This window comes from Anguilla anguilla, chromosome 9 (genome assembly GCF_013347855.1).
Source record: "Anguilla anguilla isolate fAngAng1 chromosome 9, fAngAng1.pri, whole genome shotgun sequence".
Lineage (NCBI taxonomy): Eukaryota > Metazoa > Chordata > Actinopteri > Anguilliformes > Anguillidae > Anguilla > Anguilla anguilla.
In genome coordinates, this window is record NC_049209.1 from 28859595 (window position 1) to 28884060 (window position 24466).

Consider the following 24466-nt stretch of genomic DNA (forward strand, 5'->3'; position numbering starts at 1 on the left):
GTCCAGTTCATTTAAGGATCGGGAGCGAGACAGCGTCTTTAGAAGTCAATGCTACGGATAATTTATTTTGGGAAAAAAAGAAGTATGCGCAAACCTTATTTTGTTACATCCTCTTACAAGCGCGGAAACACATTGACAATATCGGTTATTTCCGTAATGAAATAATCGATATTGCTTGTTGATTTATCATTATTCATTCGTAAAGGTTTAGCTTCGCTCATATGTCGTTACAGTTCAATATTAACTGCACGAAACATAAATTACTTCCTGTTGAGCAGATAGCAATTGGGGCTATAGGGTAATCAACAACCGTAGAATTATGCGTGACTTACTCCACACTAAATGTTGCCAATTCACTGAATTATAACAAAAAATCCTTCATTTTGTATTACAGGCCTTTAAATATATTCCATATTAAAAGCGAGCTAAAGTGTGTAAATAAATTAATAAAATACAAAAAACAAAAACAAATGCAAAGACAAAAAATGTACGCTGTTCCATCAAAGACTTCGCACTGAAGCTTTGACAGCTGAGCCCCCTAATGTTTTTAAGTAGAACACAGTGGAGCATAAAAACTTAATCCCAAAGCCCGCAACGTCTTAATCACTATTGATTTTTTTCATACAATATTTTGAGTATTCTGTAGGCAAGTTTAGCTAACGTGATTCAAAGATCTATAACTAAATACGTGTCAAGGTATTTCTCATATGACAATGAAGAAAATAAAAACATCTATCGCACATTGATACATAGTAGGTGCCTTTCCGTTGTCATAGACCATGAGCAAAGCAAGATTTAACGAGACTTAAATCTATTACACTTTTAGCTAATCTCATGACTTCAAATGAAAACTCATGCAGGTCCACCAAAAATAAATCTGATACCATGCACTAATTATCTATAAAAATGTTAAGTGGCACATCTCGCCATTTAAAGTGATGATATTGCATTTAACGGTGAAATAAATGAGGGCAGGAAATATGTGGACAATGGATTACAATTACAACCCCCCTACAAAAAATAATAAATAAATGCGCTTAACTGCTCTAACAGCTGGTGCGAATAACACGCCACTCAGGCTTCAAAAATAAATATCCAAAGGTGGAAAGACCAGAAGTCAGAAAGTATGAAGGGCAATGTCCCAGTGAGCGCAAGCCTGAATACAGACGGAATCTATAGACTTCTAGAGGGGTGGAGAGAGATGTTTTGACATAAATGGACCATGTTTTGCGCCAATTTATATATATTGCCTGGCTATGTCCTAGTCGGCTAGAAAACTGTGAAAAGCTAGACCTGTGAAAAGTGAAAGTTTTCTAGCCTGCTAGGACATAGCCAATCTATATCCGGGTAAAACCTGAGCTAGCCTGGCCCGTTTATATGTAAAAACATCTCTCAGCCTAGATTTTAACCCCTCTAGACGTCTAGATTCTGACTTGTGCTCACTGGGTTTTTTCCACCCATCAACTCCGCCAGCTGATATCACCAATTAGTTCTACCTCCGGGCTAAAGAATTATGTCAGTTAGCAAATCCATTTAGATCTGAACGTGGATTTTCCACCTCTGGAAATATCATTCCAATGTAAGCACAATCTCAGCACTGTCATAATGGAAAATTCTGTCGCTATTAATGACACTTAAATATGTACAAATACACAGAAGAGGGCGAGGAGCAGTGCCACGCACGGTTGTTAAATGGCTTTAGCCTGTGTAGAACACAGACTTTCACATTACTCTCTAATTTGTCTTGCCTGTTGCGTATTTGCGCATAGGCTTATTTTCCTCTCGTTTGCTCTCGTTTAAATCTGGTTCAGGAATGAATTTTTGTTGAATTCTCGTGAATCATATCAGAACAGAGGATCGGAAGTAGCTATACGAAACGATACCTTAAATATTTCTGGCGTTGCTGTATTTGCATGCAGTAATTTAAAATGATTGTATTTGACGTAAATGTGGACACAATTACATATGTATATACAATATGGCTACACTGAAGCAGTAATGTGAATGTAATCGTTGATAACATGTGTATTGAGTTCTTATACCCATCTAGCAACTTCAAATTTGAAGGAACCACAGTCGTGCCTTATCGCTGCGCATGTATTTTAGATATTGGCATTTGGTAATTATGGCTTCAATCGAAACCTTCACTGCCCTCTTTGGACCACAGGGCAGAAGTACATCGCTTGGCATTACCTCCACTGGAGGTCCTAGTACCACATATAGTTTCGGTTTCTTTCCATCTCGAGAAGGCTGTAACTATTACAAATGTATCATAAGCTAAAAAGTATGACAGGTAACTACGCGCAAGACTTTTCAGCATGCTAAAGGGTTTCCAGCTGGCCACTTAATTTGACCAAAATTTTAGTTATTACCGGAATTTACAGAAACGTGTCCATTTTGGAGCTTCTGCAGGTGTTGAACAAAAAACTTGTACAGAGACAACGGTAGTAGGCTAAATAAATATGTTCATTACGTTTAGTCGATCTTTTGGTGAAGAGAAGTTTCTGAGACGTTTTTTCGGAATACAGCAAAGAGAAAAATCAAGACCACGTGCACAATCACTACCATCAATTAGGCTGCGTGTCAGGTGTTTTTGTTCAGTCGAAATTAAGCCCACGACAGAACGTTTTAATTTACATGTTCGAAATTTAATTTCAAAAAAGAAGAAAATTAACAAGAAAGTTAAGAAACTTTTCGAAATACTTTGACAACAGTGAAATTATGTATCAATGCACTGAAAACGTCCACGAAAGGCTCATCAGGTAAGCTACTTTTTAAGCGCATGGCTTACCTAGCTTTCATTGTAATCGATAGAATTGAGGCACAGTTATTAGTGCAAATTACATTTTCATTTCATATTTTAATTATATTTTCAGAAAACTTTAGAACAGAAATATTAACGCTAATTGGTCGTTACTTATCTTATTTTTGTAATATTTTATTCATATTTATTTAGTTTGCTTTTTTGTAAGTAAACCGCAAAAATATACTACCTAACGTAAAGCTTCAGGCTAATGGTTATGATTAAATGATCTATATAAAACACTGGTTGTCACATTTGGTTTAAATGTCGCATTATGTTTTCTGACTGTAAGCTCAAAAATGCCCTGCGGCTGAAATGCTGCTCAACTGCTGTAGAAATTCTAAATAAATAGGCGAACTGGCCTACTGTCTTTCAGAATTGTCTTTGTTTTATTTTATATCTTTATTTATTTTTTGTTGCAAATCTTAAAACTTAAATCTTATCGATAAATCTTAATTCTTTACTTTTGTATTATTATTTGTGCCATTGTAGATCAATTTCAATCAATGGTCTGAAATAAATAAAGCACAGTTATTATTGTTTTGTTTAATTCATTACTCATTCTTTCTCCCAGCATACTCCTGCTGTGTGTCTTATCTACCTTTGTACCAGACCCTGTTTTCTCTGGTAAGTTAACCCAGGCAATGGCCATGTGGGGGGAGAGCGGTAAAACTGTACAAGCTGTAAAACACAAAGCACCTGTTTAAACTTTATACATACAGGCCCTAATTATGTTCAATTGAACTCTGAGTTTTAAACAATTGTAAATGTTAATGTTAATTCTAAATTATTTCCTTTGGCAAGAGATGTTCAGGTCAGAGTGCCAAGATCGCCATTTCTCACTGTCTGTCAAATCCAGCTTTCTTGGACAAGTGTTTCGATTTGACATTGAAGGTGAGACACTGTGTGTGTGTTTGTGCGCTTACAGAAGTGCACATCTGGTGTTTTGGAATACTACAGAATGACCTGAATTGGGGGGAAATCATTATAAATGTTCAATCATTTTAAGGGGGTCAGTAAAAACTGTTGACACATGACAAGGCATACTCATTCACTACTTTAGGGGATGGGTGTGGTTTAATTATCATAACAGGGCACCTTGATTTGTGCCAGGATACACACAAGCCCTTCAGGGCTGGAGTTGTGTACTTCATGATTTAACACAGAAGTGTCTGCAGGTATTTGTGGTTTCGTTTCAATCAGCAGCCAATTAAGGCCTTGAGAACAATGCGTGTGGGCAACATGTGTTTTAGTCAATCAGTCACTTAATCCCTTTTGCTGACACACTCTGAAACCCAACAGGCACTGCAGACCTCTGGACTGGAGTTTGGACACCCCTGAACTAATGCATTTTTTGCATGTTCTACCATCCACATTCCACCTCAGATGGTAGCGGCATGCACTCCCTGACCAGCCAGCAGGCCGCAGAGTGCGGTTACTCCATGGTGTTGGACTCGCAAGGAGACCTGGTGCTTCGAGTGTCATACCTCGCCTGCTATGTGGATCTTCACGTGAGTGTTGCTCTAGGATGACCAGCCATTTTGTTCCATATTAGTGCACAACATTGTTATGAAGCCCTGAGGTCCCGCCAAGAGCAGGGTTCCGTACTTCACTTTTATGATATGCGCGCTAATTTAAATCTAAATAGCTTTGAGTGCTCAATGCTGTGGGGATGTTGTCAGAACATGAGTAGGAATCGATGATTCTGTCATATTTATAGTGCTGCTTATTTGATGTTTCCCTGCAGACACTTTCTTTTCCCCTGCAGGCACTTCTGTAAATATCTGTTGGGCAAGGAGGCCCAAATCAGTTCGTGGATTTCATGCCAACTTCTGCTCTTGATCATTTAATTCACCCAGTCTACTGCATGTCCTGGCATTTGAGCTGTATTTACTGATGAGCTGCTCATGAATGACAGCTGAAGCCTATTCTTGTGTCCCTTTATGCACCAATTCACTGTGGTTTACTTAATGGTTCCAAAACTCAGCATAGTTGTATAGTGCTGTATAATGGCTAATTGAACAAAGATAATTGTCAGAAAATAAAACCTGAAATAGATCCAGTGCTCCAGGTACAGGGTTCCCCAGCCTGGCTATAATGTGTGAGGTGCTTTATTCATTTTAACTATTGGCTACTGCCCCCAAAAAGTACAGATGAAAGAGGGTTGCTCTTCTCTCTGGTTCCAGAAAGACATGGAGTTCCGTCTGCTTGTGTGGTTTGTTAACAAGAATGCCAACGACGAGGAGACCTCCTACCCTTTGGCTTTAACCTGCCCCCTTCAGCAGCACTGGAGCCCCCGTGAGATTGTCTGTGAGGAGGACTACATGGAGGTGAGGTCACACTTGGCCATGCTGTAAGCATTTATGAGCCTGTTTTCTGATCGATTCCAGGCCCATTGCTTTTAATATGCATTTAATAATAAATTTTTCCTTACATTTTCTTCGTACCACAGATGCTTGCTGTTATGCGTTTATTCATATTCATAATCAATCATAAATCATTTAAATTTATATCAGTTGCAGTCCCCATGCATTCTGAAGCACAGGTGTCTTGTTTGGTTTAAATTCTGTTTTTCGTGTTCACAATGTGGTTAGAATGTTTGTGTTTGTTAGAAGGGGTACAGAGGGTTACTCTTTACCCTTTTGGCTGTTGGGCGGGGGGGCAGTTGGTAGGTTGTTACCAATATATTTTAATACTTTAGCAAGATTACTTTTAACGCCAAAAAAACATTCTGTATTTGAATTTGAATAGGAGTTTAAACTGAGTTTAACTTTTTTTTTGTCTTGTTATTGACATCAGTAATCAGGGTATTGGTGTCATAATTTGTCTTGCAGGTGTCTGTTGAGAAGCAGATACTGCCTGATTCTCAAATGGGCCTGGAGGGGATGACATCATCCTCTACAGTATGTGCCGTCCTCTCACCCCACCGAATGACAAGCTATTGTTGGACAATGTTCTTATTGCTAACATCTGATTGTTCACATTTGCATGTAAACCTATGCACACATCATTCAATATACATGCCCCTGTTGCTAGCCTAAAACAAATTATTCTGGCTTAATTTAATAAACAGCTGTATACGCAAATGCAGATCCACTGCAACATCAGACCACAGTAAAACCTTTTCACTCTTGTCCCAATCCATACCCCATGCTCTTGCGGACTGATGTCACTTCCTCCAGGGGTCAGAGGAGGAGGGGCTGAAGGAGGGGCGGGTGCTGTTCCGCATGCCAGGCCATGCCCAGGGGGAGGGGGACCTCCCCTCTAGGGAGAAGGCGCTAACAGTGGCTGAGGCAAACCTTCAAGGGTACCACATCAGTGCCACCGAAAACCGAATCCTGCTGCGCTGTGCCTACTCCTCTGTCTTATCTTACACACTGCAGGTCAGGATACAATCGGCCCCCAGTCTCCACCTGAGATTCACTGTCTCTGTGTCTCTGTCACTGTAGAGCAGGGGGTTCCAGTCTTTGGGGATGCATGTTTTTCCCCTCTGATTAATCATGAAATCCTGATTTATTTTTTTATATCCTGAATGTCAGCCAGATGCAGAGGGATTGTATATATCATAAACACACAACATTCAGAGGAGAATGGCAATCATTACTATTTAGTACAATACTGTACATTTCAACCAATCATACTCTTAATGACTATGATTTGATTAGTTTGAGCCAATGAGACAACAATATTTCACCTAAGATTTTTGAGGTGAAAGGTCCAGCATATCCTGCAGGCCTCTAGAGATGAGATGAGCACCCGTACTGGAGTGCTGTGTTTCTGTGAGACCCGTGTGTTTAAAAGTTAATGCTCATCCATGTCTAGCAGCTCATACTCTAACTCTGCATCCAGTCTCGTCTACCCTGTGTAAACCTTGGTTCACCTCCTTTGGAGAATTTTGAACTTTATCCACTCTCTCCTCAAAATCCATATCTCCATTCCCAGGAGAGGGGAGATGAGGTGGAGGCTGTCAGTGCAACCATATTCTACAGCCATCTCTGGACTCTTCACACGGTGGACATCTCAGTGGCCTGTCCTATAAGTATGTTTTTTTTTTCGTATGCTGTAGCTGATTTCAAGAATCTGACAAGCTTAGACAAATTGGAGGCAGTTATTTGTGGAACCGACTAAATGAGAACAAAGACAGAAAAGGCACAAACTACTTAGAATGTGTGACTTGAAGCCAAGTCCTTACCAAAAGACCAAAAATAATTGTAAAATTTCCCAAGTCATCCCCCCTCCCCACCACCTTGATGTTCAGTAAACATTTTGGTTTCTGTGTTAGTAAAATAAGGACAAATGATTGTCAACCTCATGCTGTGGTATTAACCTCAGATTATTTTGCCTACCCTCCCCGGTCTTATTTTTTTTCTGTTTATCTGTTTCTGAAGATCAAGCTGTCATGGATGATGGGCATGTTCTGTGGACTTTCCCAAAGATCCTGCCCCCTCTAGTGCATGCTGGGTACAGCGCTTGGAGCGCAAGCGTGGGGGTAGAGGGTCACCTTCTGAGTGACTGTGTCATCCAGCGGAGAGGCTATGAGATCAGGCTACGGGACGGAATCGTGGAGATCAGGATTCCATTCGGAGCTGAGGGGGGGTACGTCAAGGTACAACAATAGAATTACCAGGCATTTGTTAAAGGCTATTTATATTTACAGGGTAATGTTTATTGCATCTCAGTGCTGCAGCTACTGGGTCATCCTCTGAAAGATCAGGGCCCATATTCATTAAGAGTAGGAGTCCTGGTCTTGGATAAGTATTCCCCAGGCTATAGCCTGACCTTATATGTTATGAACAAAACGACAAAGCTGATCCTAGATCAGCACTCCTTCTCTGAGATGTTATCTGAAATACTGGCCCTACTCCCAAAATCTAGTAATCCTAATGCCACTTCCCTGGACAAGCTCAGAGGAGCATGTCAGTTATCTTCATTCAAATAGATCTGTCAGCACATAGTGCCGATAGTAACTGAAGGTACTGTATGTTAACTTGCATCCATAAAAATGAGAACTAAATGTTTCACTGGCTCTTTTAAATGCACAGTGGTAATTAATTTGGCTGTCATTTCCCCCCCACTAGAGTCATGTGGTTGATGGACAGTACTTCCAGTCCTACTCCATAGACCTGCTCTATATGCACCAGTGGGAGGACAGCCGCTGGGTTCTGACCCAACATCGCTCCTTCAGGCCCCTGTGGACCCCGCCCATTCCCTGGACCCCCATGCTGCTCAATAGTGAGTCTATTAAATATACATTTTATGATGATGAGTATTTTTGTTTATAACAGATGCAAGGTTAAATAATGAATGTTCATTGATTCATTTTGCCTGTAGTATGTTTTATAAGAAACACCTGGATTTTATGTCCCTTCCCCAGACACTGTTCCATCAGAAAGGGTATTTTCGGTTACCCTGGGTGCGTTTGCCCCTGATGTTTCCTTGCATAACATCACTGTGGGGGGTGAGACAGTGTCCTGGGTAAAAGCCGAGCGGTTGGGACTCAAGGTCTCCCTCATGTCCTTCCCAAACGGCACCCACGCCTACCAACTGGAGGCCCCGTTCTCCCACCCCCTCATCTCCAAAAAGGTGAAGACACAACCGTGCAGACACACCTATGTTTCCTTGGTATTTTAATTTTAAAAACATGTGCTTAAAACATGTGCTTTTGAAAACATTTCCTGCTCAGCAACTGTGAATGTTTGATTTTTTTCAATGAATTGTCACATAGTACATCCCAGTACTCGCAACACACCAGGATATACTTTTCTCTGTGGTTAGACCCCCTCCTTACTTAATTCAGCATCTCTTGCAGTATTTGACTGGGATCTCAAACTCCTGGAGAGCCACAATGTCTGCTGGTTTCTTGTGTGTTTTCAGAACATAGGCACTTCATTTAGGTCACTGTTTGTCCGTACAACTCGATCCCAAGGTGTATATTGGCTGCTAATTGAAAATATGTCACAAAAATCAGCATTTAAACCCTTCAGGACAGGAGTTTGACACTCCTGGTGTAGGGGGTTACATAACAGGCTGCCCAGTTACTGAGCCATTCCTCACTGTTATTCAGTATGTAGGTGGGAGGTACCGAAGGTACATGCTCGCAGTAACCTTCACTTTGCTCATCTCACCACACGGAGACATTTATAATCACCCTGCTGCTGTGGCGTGTGATCTGCAAGATGTTGGTAAGCAGTACGGCAGTGTGTAATACACATGTATTTGTGATGTGTATTTTACATGTAATATGAGCTCCTGGCTTTTTCTGTATGGTTTATATCTACCTGCAAAGAAAACTTTACCTCCATCTTTTTTGCCATGTTTATACGCCGCATTTATTTTAGCGGTATTTTCTAACAGGACACTTTATAGTGTACATTTGCTTATCTCTGGGCAGTGCTCCCCCAAAAAAACACAAGACAATTGAGAACAATTTGAGCCTGGCTGCAATTATGGTTCTGTGCCTATCCTCCTTTCTTGTCCTGTACCCCTCCACCACCCCTCTCCCACTGCACTTGCCAGTTTTTCCTAGGCTGGAGGGTAACTGCACAAACAGAGGTGTACAGATCCTGGTGCATCATGGGAACCTGGACTCCCAGTGGGCAGTGTACCTTGGAGGTCACAAGCTGGACTGGGAGCTAGTGGAACAGGGCGGCTATGTGCTGGAGACCCGGAAAGATTACTACAGCCTAGAGCTGCCCCTCTACAGCATAGGCATGGTTTATGAGGTGAGCAGAATCATGTCCCAACAGACCAACTAAAGTATATTTTCCTCATATCGACAGCTATTATACTGGCCTTCTGGAGTTGTCATTTGTTGGCAATGGGGGGCTGTTCTTAAGATCAGTGTTGGGCCATAGCGCTGCTACAAATGGCGACGCTACAAGCTTAGGAACATTTCACAGTGATAAACAATGATTAGTGCTGCACTCTCCAATTGCTTGGAATTGGGAAATGACAAGCAGACCTTTAAAGTGATGGAGCACAAGAACCCATGGTATATAACGAATATGACATCCACTTTGTCTCGTACCAAACAGACAGTCTTTCCAAAGAAAATTTTTAGACTTCTCTTAGTTTGCATCTTGTAAGCCCTGTTTATTCATAGACGCATGCACACTTGCGCTCGGTTAAACTTGTTTGCGTGTGGGCACATACTGTATATATTTTAATGTTATTGTTTGGAGCCACTTGTCTAATGACAGTTCTGGACGAGTGCTGTAGCTAGTCCATATGGAGGCTCATTCCTCTTTCTCTCCCCATTCTCTCTCTCTCTGTCTCTCAGGACCTTACGCTGCGTGGGCTGGTAGTCAGTGTGCAGGTGAATCTCATGGACAGGGAGACGGGGAGCGTGGAGAGCACCTTTGTCCAGCGCTGCTGCTTTCCCATCAGAGAGCTTCTGGGTAATATACATTGTTGCATTACATTAAAAACATTATTAAAAATCCTGTCAGTATATCAGATCTAAAGCTGTAGACATTTCATTTCCCACTGCTATTAGGGACTTGAGAGAGATGACTGCTTTGTATTTGTTTTACTGTTCTTTTATGTGTTATGTTTATGCATTTGTGCTTAGTTTGCATACTGCACCACCTTACCATGTATTCATATAAGTGCAGGTGTCATGTGATCACTGCTATTGCTGTGCTATTAATGTGATCTCTCTGTCTCTGTCTTAGTCTGAATATCTATTTAACTGTATGTCTCTTTAGGCTGTAAAGATATTAAGGGGTACTGACCAAACAAAAGCCGTACACAGGTGTAATCTAGCTCAGTGCTGTACCCCCATCCTCTCTCCACAGTGTGCCTGCCAGACAGGTGGATGGTTCTGGTGGTTGACACATCCCACATCACCCTGCCTGTCGAACCCAGACACACCACCTTGCTGGACCCCAGCTGTGGGCCCAGAGAGACAGACCACACCAGGGTACTCTTCAGCTTCCCTCTGGACTCCTGTGGTACCATCAGAACCGTGAGTGGACCCCTTTAAGCTGAAGGAAATTTGAACAACAGGCGGGAGGAATGTTTTACCATGGTCTAGTTACTGGGGTGGCCAACCCCGGTCCTGGGGAGCCGCAGGGTCTGCTGGTTTTTGTTTTCACCTGCAATACAATAACCACTGAGACAAATGAAACCAGGTGAGGTGAGTTAACTGTAATCAGCTGCTTTAATTGATCAATTAAGTGGCGAGTAGAAACAAAAGCCAGAAGACCCTGCGGCTCTCCAGGACCTGGGTTGGCCACCCCTGGTCTAGTGCATCAGCATTGGTGTATACAGATGATTAGTTTATTGAGCCAGGGTAATTGATGGAAATAAAAGCCTACATGCACATTAGCCTTCTAGGAATAGTGCCCCACCCCTGGGTTAGTGAATTTATGCTTGAAAGTAGAATATAGATTTAGAAGCTTTTGTCTATTTCCTACTTGCTGGTGTTAAGCAGGGTCAGCAAAGCCCCTCTGGGCCTTTTGGAAATTGAGAAGATGGGCTGTATTCATAATTGAAGGCCATAACTTTGGAGTGCACAGCCCCAGTCTTGGGGGGCACATGAGTACCCTGGTATTTGTTCCAACCAATTGTTCTTGCTTAAGTTTATTAAGAGTTGAATGCATAATGTTGGTTCAGACCACAGTAAAACATTTCAACTGTACCTCCTGACTTTGCTAGAAAAGTCAGATCATGCAAATGATTGGGCTGATTCAGTCATTAAGAGCAAAAAAGAATGGCTGACTCAGCTACAGCACAGATCTTTGAATCCAACTCCTCCTTTCTTCCATGTGTTCATTCAACCTTCCGTCCTCCCTGCACCCCAGCTTGAAGGGAATCACGTGGTGTATGTGAACGAAGTGAGATACAGCCCAGCCCTGTACCCCACAGGGAACCCTCTCATCCACCCTCACTACAGGTGAGAGCTACAACCTTTTTCATTTCACCCACACCTACAATTAAAAAATAAGGCTTTTTGGTGTGAAACTCATCCAAGCTTCATGCTACTGATTAACTTTTTCTTCTTTTTTTTATGATTAATGATACTGTAGGTAGGGATGGGACTGATAATGCTTTCTTGGTTGTGATATTAGAAGGATCCCTTCCACAAAGCAGCTTTGGCCAGAGTTTTTCAAAAAGCCTTGGGAATTATGTTGTGAAACGACAATTATCTGTTCACTACACTCCTTAAACTACAACAATGAAAACACCAATGTAAAGTCACTCATTAGGATGTTTGGCTTTGATAATTGATTTTGACCTTGACTTCCAAGAGTTTGAGTGCACCCAAGCCAAGGAAAATACACACACCATTACAGAAGCACCAGAACCATTTGCTGTTGCGACACTGCAATTTAACTTTCTTCTTCACTGCTAAAATGTCCCCTTTTTTCAGGCTTCCCGTTAGCTGCCGCTACCCGGTGAATGATGAACGCAGTCGGGCAGTCTACCATCTCAGGCCGGCTGTCTCTGTGGCCCCCTCATCCCACAGACGAACCGTCAGGTCCCGCAGAGAGGGGTCGCAGCGACGCCCTGCTAGCAGAGGAGGTGGCGTGGCTGTGGCCAGTGCTTTCATTAGCTCCACTGTCCAAATTTAAGGAAGGTGCTGTTACTCCACACGGTTTCAGTATGTCTAATCTTTTCATTGCTTTCTTAAAGGTAGAAGGCCAGGAAAGGTCTACCAGAAGGCCAGATCTGCAAAAGGTACTTTCTTAGATTTTCTAGTATGTGCTTATTATTATTATTATTATTATTATTATTATTATTATTATTATCAGTACAACACAACTGAATGTGATTGGATATCTAAATGATTATGATGACAATGATTTAAATTATTTCTATCTGCATTGTTATAATGCTCAACTGAAAGTGATGAATAGTTAAGGTATGTTTATTGTATGAGTAATGCAACAAAGTAATAATAAAATGGGATTATTAGACACAAATACAAGCCTCAGAGCTGGCACATAACAGCTCTCCCCTTGTCCTGCCTGTTAGAGAAGGCCTCCTGTCCTCGGAGGTGACCATGGTGACACGCGGAGGTCCCGACTCCGCCCCTCATGGGCCCTGGCTCCGCCCCGCCTGACGTCTGCGATCCTCCGGAGAATAATAAACCTACCTCAATTCACAAATGTGCATGTTTGTGCCTTCTCTGTTTGTCCGTAATAAGCTCAATGCGACATCACTGTGGCCCCGCAGCACGACAACAGAGCCAAAAACTTTTCAGCTGTGTACAACTCCGAAGTTTCTGTGGATTTTCAGGACATACTGCATATAATGGTCAAAGACCAAGCAACATCACTCGGTATAAAATCAGTATAACTACAAACGGCACTGTTTCAGATGGGGGGACCTATTCACGCATTCATACTTAATACCGTTAATACTGAATTTTACATGTAGCGATATAGTCACATTCTTCTACATCCCGGCTAGAGAGAATGTTAATTTGGCTGTCATCGCAGGAATCCAGGAACACCGTAATGGATGATTTTTCAGGCCCGCAAGTTCCTTGATGTGCATGCTTAACATAGCCACCAGGGGGCGTTACTGTCCCTTCTGCGTCGCCACCTCGCTATTTGTCACGTAGAACAGCGCTCCTGGGGTCGGTTCAGGCTTGTGGGCCTGTGTAGGCCTCGTCTGCGCTGCGACCCGGATGATATGGTACTGTTCACGGAGGTTGCGTCTCCGCACATGCTCATTGGTGATCTCCTGCACGTTGCTAGCTGGGAACCATCCTTTCTTTCCATCAGAGAGACGGATTCCCTCGTACCAACCTGAAAGAGAGAGAGGAAGTGTGAGTGAGTCAGGGGGGTGGTTCATGTTTGTGTGGTGGTATGGGGGGAAGGAGTTGGAAGAATAATGTAGTTGCAAATAGAGATGTGATTGGCAGAATAAAGAAAAAGAGGGCAGATGCAGATGATATTGGTGGGAAGTGTGATAACCATATTAAGATTTTTTTCCTTTGTCTTGCTCCGCTCACCCTCATTGGTCTTTCTCAAGACGTTGATGATGTCAGTCGGTTCCAGGTCAAGTTCATCAGTTTGCTGAGCCACATACTGCTCCAAACAGTGAACCTGTGGGCAGTCTGGGACAGTGCACACATGTATATGCATGCATGAATGTTATAAACTAACATAACATAAGCATTCACAAGCATGTTACACTTACACATCAATAGAGCTGCCCATGCATATGCGTTACATGCATATGGGCAAAGCCAATAAACACCACTCCCACACATGCAACATTGATGTTTGTGATCCTTACTCACCCCAGTCTTCATACACTACTTCATCCTCATCTCTCCCGGGGCCAGTGAGATTATGAAATGCTGCCATCCACCTGTGCATATCAGACCTGCATGCACAGGAATAGAAACAACTGAGAGACTGAATAAAGTGCGGTGTACAGTCATGAGAAGACTGTAGGGCAGTTCTCTCACTGAATGTCAGTCTCTACATACGGTGCTATTAAGACTGTAGGGTTGTTCTTACTCTGTGGGAGCCTTGAGCAGACGCTCATAGGTGCAGCCTTGGTGGTTCTCCAACAGCATCAGACAGAAGCAGCGATCGAACCCCGAGCCCTGCTTTTCTTTACTAATGGCCTGCACGTGGACCAGTGATCGGTGGGCATGATCAGTCACGATGTAACGATCCGAACTGGCGCGGGAGAAGGTTCTGTCAGCTTATTTCATAACGGGTAGCTGCATTAGTAATTCCATAAAGTGGTTTTAGAAATGAGAAATATTAAATGAACATTGCTGATCAAAATATAACCTTCATTATGAAATCATTCAACACCAATGCCTATTAACAGTTCTGGCCACTGGTGTAAACAATCTATGCAGTTCTTTAGGGCTACAAGCATCTCTGGTCCACACATTTAAAGTTTAAGTGATGAGCTTGATCCCTGCTAGAGCACTTTGGGGTCATAACAACATTGTTTTTTGGGTCATCTCTGTCTATGAGGGAACATAGTCCACTGCTAACATACTCCTTGTCAAATTCATAATTGTCCAAAACACCACAAGCGAAATAACGGCAGGCTAACCTCTTTTTGTAGGTGAAGATGAGGAGATCGTTGAAGAGGAAGAGGTAGATGGGGGTAAATTTGGGGCGGAGGTTGAACAGGGCACCCCCTTTGGTCATCTCCTGTAGCTCGCCACGTTTCTCGAGGAAACGCCTCTGAGAGACAATGGGTATGGCCTGGGGATAGGAGGGGTTTTGTTCATTTTCATTTGTTTATACATTAGAAAATAAAATAATGAGATAGGCGGTATCTGTTTCTGGTTTTCGTGACAACTTCTTCCTTTAATTGCTTAATTAGCCTTGGCATTTACACCATCTGACATTTCTTGATAAGTGCATGAGTGACAGCCAAAGTCTGTCCTTGTGTCCCTATAAGAAACATTTTATTGTGATCTAATATACAAGTGAACAACCACTGGCGACAACCGACAGCCAATTAGCTCATTTAGCCAGGGTAATTTGTGGAAACAAAAACCTACAGACAACACCAGCCCTCCAGGACCAGAATCACCCACCGCTGGTGTAAATATATGGACATTCTGAAAATATAATAAATATAATGAAAAAAATCACTTCTATAGTCTACAAGGGAGGATGAAGCTGTGCTTGCCTTGAGCTTGTGGAACTCCAGCATCTGAGCAATGTGTAGCAGCTCCTCCATCTGCTTCATCTTCCCCACCTGAGCATTGCACTCCTCGATGATCTGCGATGGAGGGTGGGGGTGGGGGTGTTTGGAAGTCACTGAAACCCTAGATTTTCATGTCACATCTCTTGGTAGTGTATCGTAATGGTACTCAGACAGCCCCCAGATATGATGGTATTAATGTGCCATCCAACTATGCCGACAAGTTACTTTTGATGTCTTTTGGGAAGGACATTGCTCTGATGAGCTCAAGGGATGTTTCTTACCACACCAAATTTTCACGTTTCTTTTCAGACATTTTTATTATGTGTATGGACACCAGATCTCAAACAGAGAGCACTCCACTTTGAGATTTTTAGGGTGGTTTTTATTCTGTATTCAGGTATTTGTAGCCTCACTTGTCAGGCTCATAGCCTTGTAAAATGTGCCTGCCCAGGTTGACAACATGACGCTCAAATTCCAGGGACATGCTTTGCTAATAAACCCATGGTCAGTTACTGCTTCTGATTAATCACAGTCTCATGTATTTGAGGCTAAAATTGGTGGCTACCGTTCAAGCCAACTCAGACCACTGACCTTCAGTACATAATTACATAAGCTAAAACTAACTTGTGTAATTATGTATGTACAACACAGTAAAATGTCCAGAGTTAATTGAACTCTAACAGATAACATTTGGTCCCACTCTGGACTAGCCAAATGAACACTGTTAAAGTTGAATTAACTCTGGACATTTGCATGTGTAGAAGACACAGAGGTAACAAGGTGGCCTGTCTCATTTGGTGCTTTAGCCCCGCAGTCACAGAAACAGTGAGGCAGACGGTCTCACTTGAGATACTGCGGCCAGCGCTTGGGAGGCAGTCTGCTCTTCCTTGGTCCCTTCCTGAGTCTTCTTCAGGATGCTCTGGTAACACAATGAGATTGCATCTTACATTATGAGCTCATGTTATACTGTATGCTCACTACTGTTGTCAGAAGCCACTCTGTGTCCCACCATAGATTGAAAGCATCAAGCACTAAACTGCATTTATTATCAGTTTACCATCCCAGCCTATGCTATATATAACACTATACCCTCAATCTTTTTGCTGCTTAAAGTGATACTTTCGCAAAATCCCTTTAGTCTGCCACAGTAGTTGCACAGTAAAGTAAATGTGCAACTACTAGTAACTAATAGTAACTTTATGCTGTAGGTTTATGTATTAACGGATACTTTTGGCTGAGACACTGGTGACACCAGCTATGCTCCTTGCCTAAATCGATATGCACGTGCTTGTATAAAACACTCCGGACCAGAGCATCTGTTAAGTGCCTAAATGTAAATGCTAATGAGCAAACATCATCCAGAATGACTCATATCAATTGACAGGAATCTTGATAAATCTGAAATCATCACAATAAGATATTATGATGCAGTTGGTACCTTATCACACTATGTCATGTAACAATATTCATCACATTAGAGGACCTTGTTTACATGCATGGATGAAGCTAAAGATCTCAATCAAAAGTTTAAAATATTTTACTGGTGTGTAATTTATTTTTTGCTATTTGGGCCACAGTAATGGCCCAGAGTCACGTTTGATTTCCTTGTCCCTTTCCCTAATCAAAACCCTTTGCCCCTCCCACCTCGATGAGCATCTTTATGCGCGTGATTCGCTGGAAGGGCAGCAGCAGGAAGGAGGTGAAGGGCAGACGCTGGCACATTGGCGACCCCTGCAGGCGAGTAATCACTGTCACAAACTGCACATTCTTCTGCCTGCGGAGTGGATTCGGAGGTACAGCGCAGTCATGTCAATGAATCATTGCATCTTGAGGATTTTACAGGCATCATTGAAAAAAAAAAACAATAGACAAAATATAGCATGTAATGGTGTGATTCCTTCAACCCAGAGGTCTCCACTCTCATCCAAGAAGGGCCATATTTTTGCAGTTATTCCAACCAGCATTAAAATACTTGAGTAAATTACTCACTCAAGTCTTGATGTAAGACTGTAAATTGATTAGTTGATTCAGGTGTTTGTTTTGCAATACAGCCCTGTTCCATTATACTATTCAGCCATTGTGCTCACATGAGGGAGCTGTAGGTCTTCTCTTGATAGACCTGGTTGCGGATGTACTCGATGTAAGGGGAGAAGCTGTGCTGGGCATGGTGGTGGATGATGTCACAGATGTCTGAGATCACAGGGCCCTCGCTTACACGCTGTTCCAGATCCTTCAGGAACCTGTGAGTGGGACAGAGGGGAAGGAGCCGGGTACAGGTTACTGGCAATACTGACTTCACGCTGTCTCCCTTCAATTTTCTCCCTTTCTGCTTATTTCCTCTCTACCACTCTACACTCTCCCTTTCACTTCTTATTTCCATTTCCATCCCTTCCTCCAGGAATGTATGTTCACTGTAAGGCACACTTCTCTCTTGATGAAGGAAAAATTATTACAGTTAATGACAGCAGCAGAGAAACAGTTTGTGAAAAATCAGAAACTGCACTCTGGTTTTAGTAGGGTCACAATAAAGATTCAAGATTAAATTGTGTACATTTGTACATAAATTTTTTTATTCACAGCACGCTCCTTGCATAGTGCACATTTTTTGGTCATGTAGTAATGTTCGGTGAGATATGTGGTCCAGAAGGCCTGAAGAGGACATACCTGAAACGCAGAACTGACCTGAGCATTTCCAGCTGCTTTTTCAAATATATTTTCTTCCACTGGTGCACATGTATATTTTTGCGTACTGAAGTGAGTGAAATCGGGTGAAACAGTAAAGGCAGCAATGCCCTGTGCCTACCTTTCCTACCTGGGTCACCTTGCCCTCCTCCCTTCCTCTCCTCTGTCCCTTCCTCCCTTCCCTCACTCTCCTCCGTCTCTTACCTCTCGCTGACCTCACGCACGCTAAGGATGTTGGAGAAGAGGGTCTTCTTGTCTCGAATGATGAGTGTCTCATCCAGGTCACGTGAGTCCAAGAAGTGATCAGTGAGCACTCTGAGGGAGCGTAGGTACGACACCTCTGACGTCAGCACCTCAAACATGCTCTGAGGTGGTGGTGGTGGTGGTGATGGGAGATGTCAGAGAGAGAAAGCAAACACAAATGTGTGGCCTAAGACACCGTCACAACAGTGCATTATTGTTCTGAAGCTTTCCCTTGCTCCTCTCAGCCACGTCTCCATGTACCCTGCTCCTGCTGATTGGCTGGAGCTAAGCAAGTATGGGGTGGCTTATTATTTGGATGGGAAATGTGAGAAAACTAAATTGCTGCAGGAAGTTGTGTCAGTGGATTATGGGGCAATCTTCCCTCAGAATTAATATAGCCCCAAAACCCCAATGCAGTGGCAAGAATACTTCACTGCAGCTGCTGCTATGTTTTGATTAGTATGTTAAACAATACCCCCATGACACTTTTTGCAAAGATAAGGGAGATCACTGGTGTCCTGGAAAAATTCACAGACCTTCTCCCTCAGCCTGCCACCCAAACGATTTTCATTGGTTCAATAACACCAATAAACCTCTCCACCATATCTGAAATGGAGTGGGCATTCTGTTGTAAAAAGGCTGCAGTGCATCACTCACCTGGGTGGGTGAGGTGATTTCCTGCCTTCAATGTAAAGCATTACAGAAATGCGCTACATAAATGCAATTTAATATATTATTATTTCTCTGGTCTTCTCTTTCACATAACGGTCTTACCTCCTGCCGTTTGCGATCAGCCGGGCTGAGGGACGGCAGAACCCCGCTGTTCCTCACGGATGGCAGCTCCTGCCACAGAATGCTCTGTGTGGGGCCCTTCTTGAGCTTCAAACTGTTTCCAAGGTCCCCTGCCCCCCATTCCTGGTCACTCGAACTTGTGCTACCGATGCTGGCAGATTTTGCCTGATGTTGGATCTCCTTGTTGATGACAGTGGCGCGGTACTCCTGATACAGAGGTTCTGAGATAGGAGTGAAAGTGGGAGGAGTGAAGAGATGGAAGAAGAAGTGCTGGATGTGTCAACTATGCATCTGTAATTGACACATAGTCTGCATCTGTAGACAAAATTTTCATGTATTCAGATACAATTGTCTATGACTAGATTCCTAATGAATGATCACACCAAGTTTTACCATCATTGAGGCAAGACTCCAAGTCAGTGGATAAACTCTGAGCTAACAATGTGGGAGGCCTGGGAAAGAGAAAAAAAGGAACAATGTTCGGCATTTCAAAGTGAGACAGCTTTGTTCAAGTCAAACAATGTAGGGCCAATGTGTCTTACTTTTGGAAGTGTCAATATTTAACTGTGTGCATAGGTCTTATTTCTGTGTCTTGCACTGGTTGTTTGTCTGTTTTGGTTGTGTCCACTTGTTTGTAATGGGATGGATGTTGTTTGTACTTCTGTGTGTGTGCTGCATGTTTGTGTTTGTGTGTGCCTTGTGCCTTACAGTGACAACAGAAAGAGCTAGTCTTACTCTTCTTCTCTGATTGGGTCCACTTTTTCCCAGCCATCCAAATCATTGTCATCGTTCTCTGGAGAAAAAGAGTTTGGTAATGATACACTCACATCCAATAAATTCAGAATGACTGCATTTTAATTATAATCACTATCTTCTTGGACAGTTATCATTAAATATATTGCATTCCAATACTCCAAAACTGCAAATTTTCAGATCCCACCCTCTATTCTGTACTCTAATCTAAGTTGTTCTGAGAAATCAGTGAACCAAAATCATATTTTTTTTTTTAACTAAATGAACTGTAGAGCTTTATAGCAGTGAAAGTTGAAAGAAGACAGCTGAAATATGAACTGGAATGTAATATGTAATATTTTGGAGTAAATATAACAGCGGAGTTAATGATGCACATAAAATGTCCATCAAGTTCTTGTAAATAAGCTGCACATATATTTATTTTATTTAAAATGCTTTTTGTTCTGACACCCACATGAGCAAAGACTATTAAGGTCACTAGAGGAACTTGCTATGCATAAGCACAGGAAAGGAAATGAGTGTCCACAAGCATGGGGAAAGCAATTAGAATTGCACAAGTATATGGAATTAATTGATGATTGCACAAACATAGGGAATAACAAAATGCACCTTTCTCCGTGCTTACCTGACTGTGGACTGCAGCGGCTACTGAGGATCTCGCTGTGGTGTTGGGGCTGGGGGTGATTGGGTGGCGGGGGCGGCAGCTGGCTGTGACACAGGCTGTCTTTAGTGGGGGGGTCCAACTTGGCCGTGGGAGACGTAGAGGAGGAGCCTTGATTCAGGTTGTCTGATTGGTGGGGGGTTCTCGGAGGGACAGGAGGCGGAGTGTCCTGTGTAACCTTGGGACCCAGCTGGACGTATATGCTTTTGCCAGAGATGGGAGTAGACCAATGAGACCGGTGATAGAATTTAGTGGGATACAGGGTGGTTATCTGGGAGAATGCCTTGGAGTACTGACACTTATCATCCGTCGTGGTCGCATCCGGAACTTGCTGGACCTTCATCCTCTCTACCCGGTTGCTCTGCTCCATGTGCTCTCCACTTAAGGGTACTCTCTCCATTTTTCTCTGCCTCCCTCCTTCACTTCCTGTGTCTCTTTCTTCTTTCTCTTTCTCCTCCTCTTCCTTAGGGACCCACACCAACTGCATGCTGGGTCGCTGTTGGTGGCAGAAGCAGGTGCAGCTGTTCTCACAGAGCAGGCTAGGGGTTGCTGCTGAGCCCTGAGCGGTTTCATCTTTGTTCTGTGTTTGCACCTCTGCCTCCACCTCCATGCCATCTGGAGCTTGCAGAAAAAGAGAGACCAAGAACAAAGGGATTTTTTTACAGATGTTAATTAGTTTTTCATGTTTAATCGAGTTCAGGATTTTAAAACTTTAAACCTCTGTCAAGGGCCCCATAGAATTATCAGTCAAGCGGCCCAGTTGTAAACTACTGGTCTGGAAATGCTTTTATTCATGACTGGAACTCTGGTGGTGCTTGAGCCTCTCTCTGTTCCTCATTGAATTTCCACAATCCACTAGCCATGTGGAAGTGACCCTATGGCTAGTCTGCCACCATTAGAAAACATAACTCAGGCTTTCTGCTTTTTCTTAAAACTTCCTCTTTCCGAACTGATTTTCTGACCTAGACTGTCTCCTGACACTGTGGCAGCACAGAGAAGGGGGGTGAAGAGTGAAAGTAGTGGAAAGCAGCAGCAAGTAGCAAGGGACCAGAGAAAGAGGGAGGAAAAGATGCAGAAGGGATGTTTGTGTGTGAAGCAAGGGAACATGGGGAGACAGGCCTGGGAATTGAAAGGAAAAAGTGAAATAGACGACTGGCATGCTTTTCCTGGGCATGGACTAGGTCAGATTTCCACTTCTCTATATCACTAATTCTGAAAGTGAAATATAACAACGCCCAACATCCTCAGTATTATGTCCTCTTAGGAACCATGGGAAATAATCACACAAGTATAAGAAACATAATGTAGATATACACAGTGATGCAAGAAAATTTAATGGAGCTACCTGACCGTCCCCCTTGCCTATTCATAGATGGGATGCTGTGCCCTTTTCCATCTTCTTTCTGCTTGACCTTCTGTTCTCTCTCCCTCTGTGAGAGACTGTTCTTCTGGGATAGCTGTGGGGGTCTGTGTTTGGTGTTAGGGGTTGTTTTTGGCTCCCTGAGGGGTTGACTTCTCTCTTCAGCCTTCGGGCTAACCACTATGCTGTCCTGCTGGTTTAAATGTTCCACAATCTTCTTCACTTGGCTGCCTGATGTGACAGCAGTAGTACCCCTCCCTACTGGCAGGGGGCAGTGCGATTTTTTGAGATGTGGAGGTTTTCTTGGTTTTGGGGGTTTGGGGGAAAACAGGCGTTCGGTGGACATCATATTTAACGGGATTTTAAAAATTAATTCTATTCCCAATTTGTCTGCCCTCAAATCAGATTGTACGGTAAAACAGCTGGGCTTCACTACCTGTACAAAAGACAAAGAAGAACTATATATCCACCATGAAGATTTATCATTGTAAAGATGAAAAAGTGTAAGGACAAACAAAATATGAATAATTAAATAACCACAGCCATTTGTTAACTCTCAGCATCGCTCTCGACCTCAATTTCAAAGAGGAACACACGCGTTTTTAACTTGTGCTGTGACACACCTGGTTCTGCTGTCATTAGAAGTGCCATGCTCTTTTTAATGGTCAACGTAGTCAATGAAATTTGGCTCACAATTAATTGTGTGTTACAAATTTAAATGAGCGTACATTTTTTCTAAAAAATTTCTCACATTTTTTATTAAAGACAATAGTCTGATCTTGCCTGGTATTCTCAGACGAGACAGGAAATTACAGCACTCTCGGTTCCCAACTGAATTTTGCACAATGAAGGCTGTTTTTGTCTTTCCCCTTGTGATACACTCTTTCAACAGTGGCAACATGAAAGTAAACATCAGGTGACTGCAATAGGCAGTTATATACGAGTAAAACCTGTAACAAATCCATGGCTGTGGTACAGATGTTTAGACTTACACATTTGCTTTATAGAAAGTTTACTCTCATTTACACTAAGCCCCATTACATGTCTCTCAGTGTGTCACACTGCCATAAGAGCATGTTATAGTGAAGTTTTCTGCTTTTATTTATCAATATCATTACAACATTTGTGTGTGAATGGTGAACTTTTTAAAGATAATGTGAATTTGAAATTATTTCAGGGAGGTTTTTATTTTTATTTTTGGACAATACATGTAGTCTGGCAGTTTACTGCTCACTCTGTGCACCAGTCATGTCAATCAAACCAGACAAACATGCAATTGCCTTTGCTTTCATGTCTGACTTGGAGCTCACAGTGTAGAGTTTTAGTTTTGGAATTGTAATTGTACAGCACATTAAATTAGGTTTGAACAGGTAAGTGTTAATCCCTATATTTAGCACTAGAAAAGTGTATCTCCTGTGGAAATCAATATTATTGCAGATATGCTAATAATATAATAGTAACAAACACAAAATATGCAGTAACAAATACAAATTATCCCCTGGAAATATTATTTGCATATGCCTGTAGATAGTACATGCATAACACCTGAAGCTTTAACTTCATAACACTTTACTTCAAACAATTTACTAGAAAGAGAAAATCTACAACCTAAAACTGTTTTAATGTCAGATGAACATAGTTCAGTGTTGACAGTGCATTTAGTGTTTAACTTATTCCTATGTGTTTACTCGGTATTTTCATTGGTGAGCTGATTAATCCATTGCCCTCTTAGTTCAATTGTTTAATTATGCTATTGTCACTTTTGTATCTCCAAGTTAGAAACTATGCACCCAAGCTTGCAACTCTCTTACAGCGATCAACTTACGGTATCTCCAGTTTTGTAGCCTTGTGCATGCGAGTCAATCGCTGTCCCAATCTACACATAGCAGTCAAAAAAGAAAAATTGAAAAAAAATGTAATCCAAACAGAAGTAGGCTTACTGTTGTGAGAGTGATTCACTATAAATGTGTTTCTCAACTGGAACAAAAAGAGCTCGGTTCATGTGACCAATCTCATAATCACCAGGCACTGCACAACATGTCTATTGGTGCCCTATATAGCTTGCAGTTCCTGCTTTCTACCTTTCGTGCATGGGCCTATGAGGTGTCTCAGTTCTTCATTTTCTGATCCTGTTTTGCTGTCCCACTATGTTTAGATATAGTTGTTGTTTGTTTGTATAGGTCTGTATTGAATTAATGAATGTGTTTCATATTAATATTATCATTATCATTATTATAACCAGAAGTTGCCATCATCACCTAAGACTGTTCAGAATGTTTTTAATATTGACAACAACAGGTGAAATCTTTGTCAGATTAGTGTCCCCATTTCTCAGGAATTTAATATTGTTAAACATAATAATGTTGTTATCTATCATACTTGAGAAGGGAATCACAGCACAATTGCTGCTTTCTAAATAAATGGTTTATTATTCACAACAAGAAACATCATCTATGTTTTGATCCGCACTGGGTCATTGTCATAAAAAGGCAAAACTTATCCAAAATCACTGCCGGTATTCAAAATATGTCTC

General features: G+C 42.1%; 2 protein-coding genes across 4 annotated transcripts; one reads left to right on the top strand and one right to left on the bottom strand.

Annotated features, from left to right (window-relative positions):
- The first annotated feature begins 2266 nt into the window (after positions 1 to 2266).
- LOC118236141 lies at positions 2267 to 12987 on the top strand. Of its 2 annotated transcripts, none has more exons than XM_035434241.1 (19): positions 2267 to 2762; positions 3378 to 3430; positions 3608 to 3697; positions 4190 to 4314; positions 4990 to 5133; positions 5638 to 5706; positions 5986 to 6186; positions 6746 to 6842; positions 7192 to 7409; positions 7882 to 8035; positions 8178 to 8386; positions 8868 to 8985; positions 9320 to 9525; positions 10083 to 10200; positions 10600 to 10769; positions 11608 to 11699; positions 12177 to 12328; positions 12444 to 12484; positions 12782 to 12987. In XM_035434241.1, exons 1-19 carry the CDS (start codon positions 2722 to 2724, stop codon positions 12947 to 12949), a joined length of 2466 nt encoding a protein of 821 aa, XP_035290132.1. In that variant the 5' UTR covers positions 2267 to 2721; the 3' UTR covers positions 12950 to 12987. The 2 variants fall into 2 exon arrangements, with proteins under 2 accessions (XP_035290132.1, XP_035290133.1); XM_035434242.1 differs by having other exon boundaries at positions 2270 to 2762; positions 12440 to 12484; positions 12782 to 12904.
- On the bottom strand, positions 12659 to 23986 carry LOC118236140 (ephexin-1-like). Of its 2 annotated transcripts, none has more exons than XM_035434240.1 (16): positions 23759 to 23986; positions 21919 to 22369; positions 20538 to 21188; positions 19895 to 19952; positions 19553 to 19611; positions 19142 to 19380; positions 18329 to 18489; positions 17530 to 17682; positions 17087 to 17216; positions 16287 to 16361; positions 15425 to 15517; positions 14837 to 14991; positions 14281 to 14445; positions 14058 to 14143; positions 13767 to 13871; positions 12659 to 13560 (listed from the first exon to the last, which is right to left on the bottom strand). In XM_035434240.1, the coding sequence occupies exons 2-16, from the start codon at positions 22280 to 22282 to the stop codon at positions 13331 to 13333; spliced, it is 2724 nt and encodes a 907-aa protein (XP_035290131.1). In that variant the 5' UTR covers positions 22283 to 22369; positions 23759 to 23986; the 3' UTR covers positions 12659 to 13330. The 2 variants fall into 2 exon arrangements, with proteins under 2 accessions (XP_035290131.1, XP_035290130.1); XM_035434239.1 differs by having other exon boundaries at positions 20538 to 21194.
- Between the last annotated feature and the right edge of the window lie 480 nt (positions 23987 to 24466).